Below are 2,500 nucleotides of genomic sequence, written 5' to 3' on the forward strand. Positions count from 1 at the left end.
CTGTGGGCGTGGGTGCGGGTGTGGGTGTGTGTGTGTGTGTGTGTGTGTGTGTGTGTGTGTGTGTGTGTGTGTGTGTGCGTACAAATCAGTAACCCATTTTTCTCATCAATTTTCACAACAAAATAGAAAAAAAAAAAAAAAAAAAAAATATCTAACCTAACCTAACCTAACCTGACGTGACCTAACTTGACCTCCTTGACCCAGACTGACCTGCGAGGCGGTGACCTGGGGGTGATAGCGTACAGTGAGGCGAGCGGTAGCAGATGTCACCGTGTTGGAGGGCTGTGTTACCCCATTGGTGGCTGTACACTGGTAGTCCCCCCCATCTTCCACGGTGACCCCCATAATGTCCAGTGCTCCCCCTTCCTGCGGTGAGGGGAAAGAGAGGGGGAGAGAGAGAGAGAGAGAGGAGAGAGAGGGAAAACATGAGGGTAGGAAGATTGGGAGAGAGGAAGAAGGAAGGAGTGAGGGGAAAAGGGAAGATGGGAGGGGAGAGGGAGAGAGAGAGAGAGAAGGGAAGGGAGAGGGGAGGAGGAGAAGGAAGAGGGGAAGAAGAGGTAGAGGGGAAAGGGGAAGGAGAGGGGAGAAAGACGGATGAGAAATAGATAGAAGATACAAAGAAAGGAAGGAGAGAGAGAGAGAGAGAGAGAGAGAGAGAGAGAGAGAGAGAGAGAGAGAGAGAGAGAGAGAGAGAGAGAGAGAGAGAGAGCAAGGAATGTAGGCAAGGAAGAAGAAGAACAAGAAGAAGAAGAAGAAGAAGAAGAAGAAGAAGAAGAAGAAGAAGAAGAAGAAGAAGAAGAAGAAGAAGAAGAAGAAGAAGAGAAAAAAATTAGAATTACCTTAATATTTGTTCACATTACAACACACACACACACACACACACACACACACACACACACACACACACACACACACACACACACCACCACCACCACCACCACCACCACCCACCTCAATAACCCCGTCAGGCAGGTCACCATCAACCTTTTGCCAGGAGATGGTTGGCTTCGGGTTCCCCTCGGCGTGGCACTGAAGGGTCACATTGCTCCCCTCATCCACCTCCTCTTCCGCAGGGCTCACCAGGCGGAGCTGCGAGGTCACGAGAGGTCACAGTTATAGTTAAGCTCAATTGAGGAGGAGGAGGAGGAGGAGGAGGAGGAGGAGGAGGAGGAGGAGGAGGAGGAGATAAGGAGAGTAAGAGAAAAGAAATGAAGGGAAAAAGAGAAGGGAGAGAGAGAGAGAGAGAGAGAGAGAGAGAGAGAGAGAGAGAGAGAGAGAGAGAGAGAGAGAGAGAGAGAGAGAGAGAGGAAGGAATGAAAGTTATTGAAGAAGTTATAGAAGAAGTGAGAGGGAGAAGAAGGAAGGAAGGAAGGAAGGAAGGAAGGAGGAGAGAGGGAGGGAGAGAGAGAGGGAGGGAGAGGGACAGAACAGGAAGGAGGGAACGAAGGAGGAATATTAAGACACACACACACACACTCTTTACATACATAACCACATATGCACCTCTCTCTCTCTCTCTCTCTCTCTCTCTCACACACACACACACAAAAAAATATCGATCTTTTAAAACTAACTCTCTCTCTCTCTCTCTCTCTCTCTCTCTCTCTCTTACCGAAGGGGCGTAAAGGACATCCAGCGTGTGTGTCAGTTCAATGGCAGGGGAAGACTCGATCCTACATACATACTGTCCCGCGTTGGCCCGCCGAACCCCGTGTAGAAGGTAGGTGGTTCCGTTCTTGCTAATGCGCTTCGCCGGTTTCAGCTGCGGAGATTGGATGACGGTGGGTGACTTGTGGGTGGTGGTGCGGGGTGTTGAGGTGTTGGGGGATGAAGGTGGGGTGTTGGAGAGTGTGTTTTAGGGGTGATTAGGGTGTTTTGGGTGTGTTGAGGTGTGTTTTGCGTGTTTGGTGTGTTTTGGGTGTTTGGGTGTGTTTTGGGTGTTTTGGGTGTTTTGGGTGTGTTTGTTTTGTGGTGTGTTGGGTTTTGGGTGGTTTGTGGTGTTTGGGTGTGTTTGGGGTGTTTGGGTTTGGGGTGTGGGTTTGGTGTGTTTGGGTGTGTTTGGTGTGTGTTGTGGTGTGTTTTGGGTGTGTTTTGGGTGTGTTTTGCGTGTTTGGGGTGTTTTGGTGTGGGTGTTGTGTTGGGTGTGTTTGGGGTGTTTGTGTGTGTGTTTGGGTGTGTGTCTGGGTGTTGGAGTGTGGGTGTGTTGGGGTGTTTGGGTGTGTTGGTGTGTTCGTGGTAGGGGTGTGTTACTGGTGTGTTTGGTGTGTCTGGGGTGTGTTGGTGTGCTTTGGGGTGTGTTTTTGCGGTGTTGAAGTGTGTTTAGGGGTGTTGTGGTGTTGAAGTGTGATTTAGTGTGTTAGGATGTGTTTCTGAGGTGCTGGGGATGACAGGGGTGTGGTGTGGGTGGCAGTGGTGTGTTATAGAGTGCGTCATAGTAGCAGGGGTGTAGCTGGGGTGTAGCTCGGGTGTGTGGTGGTGTAACAGTGTAAATATTAAATTA

At 50.0% G+C, this 2,500-nt stretch overlaps 1 protein-coding gene across 1 annotated transcript in view; it reads right to left on the reverse strand.

The window, feature by feature from the left end:
• LOC123518144 overlaps positions 1–2,500 on the reverse strand; it is a 47,034-nt gene that overhangs the window by 1,139 nt on the left and 43,395 nt on the right. The window contains 3 exon segments of the mRNA XM_045278826.1: positions 211–366; positions 952–1,089; positions 1,613–1,762. Coding sequence (XP_045134761.1) covers positions 211–366; positions 952–1,089; positions 1,613–1,762 — 444 coding nt within the window.

Source organism: Portunus trituberculatus, chromosome 6 (genome assembly GCF_017591435.1).
Source record: "Portunus trituberculatus isolate SZX2019 chromosome 6, ASM1759143v1, whole genome shotgun sequence".
Lineage (NCBI taxonomy): Eukaryota > Metazoa > Arthropoda > Malacostraca > Decapoda > Portunidae > Portunus > Portunus trituberculatus.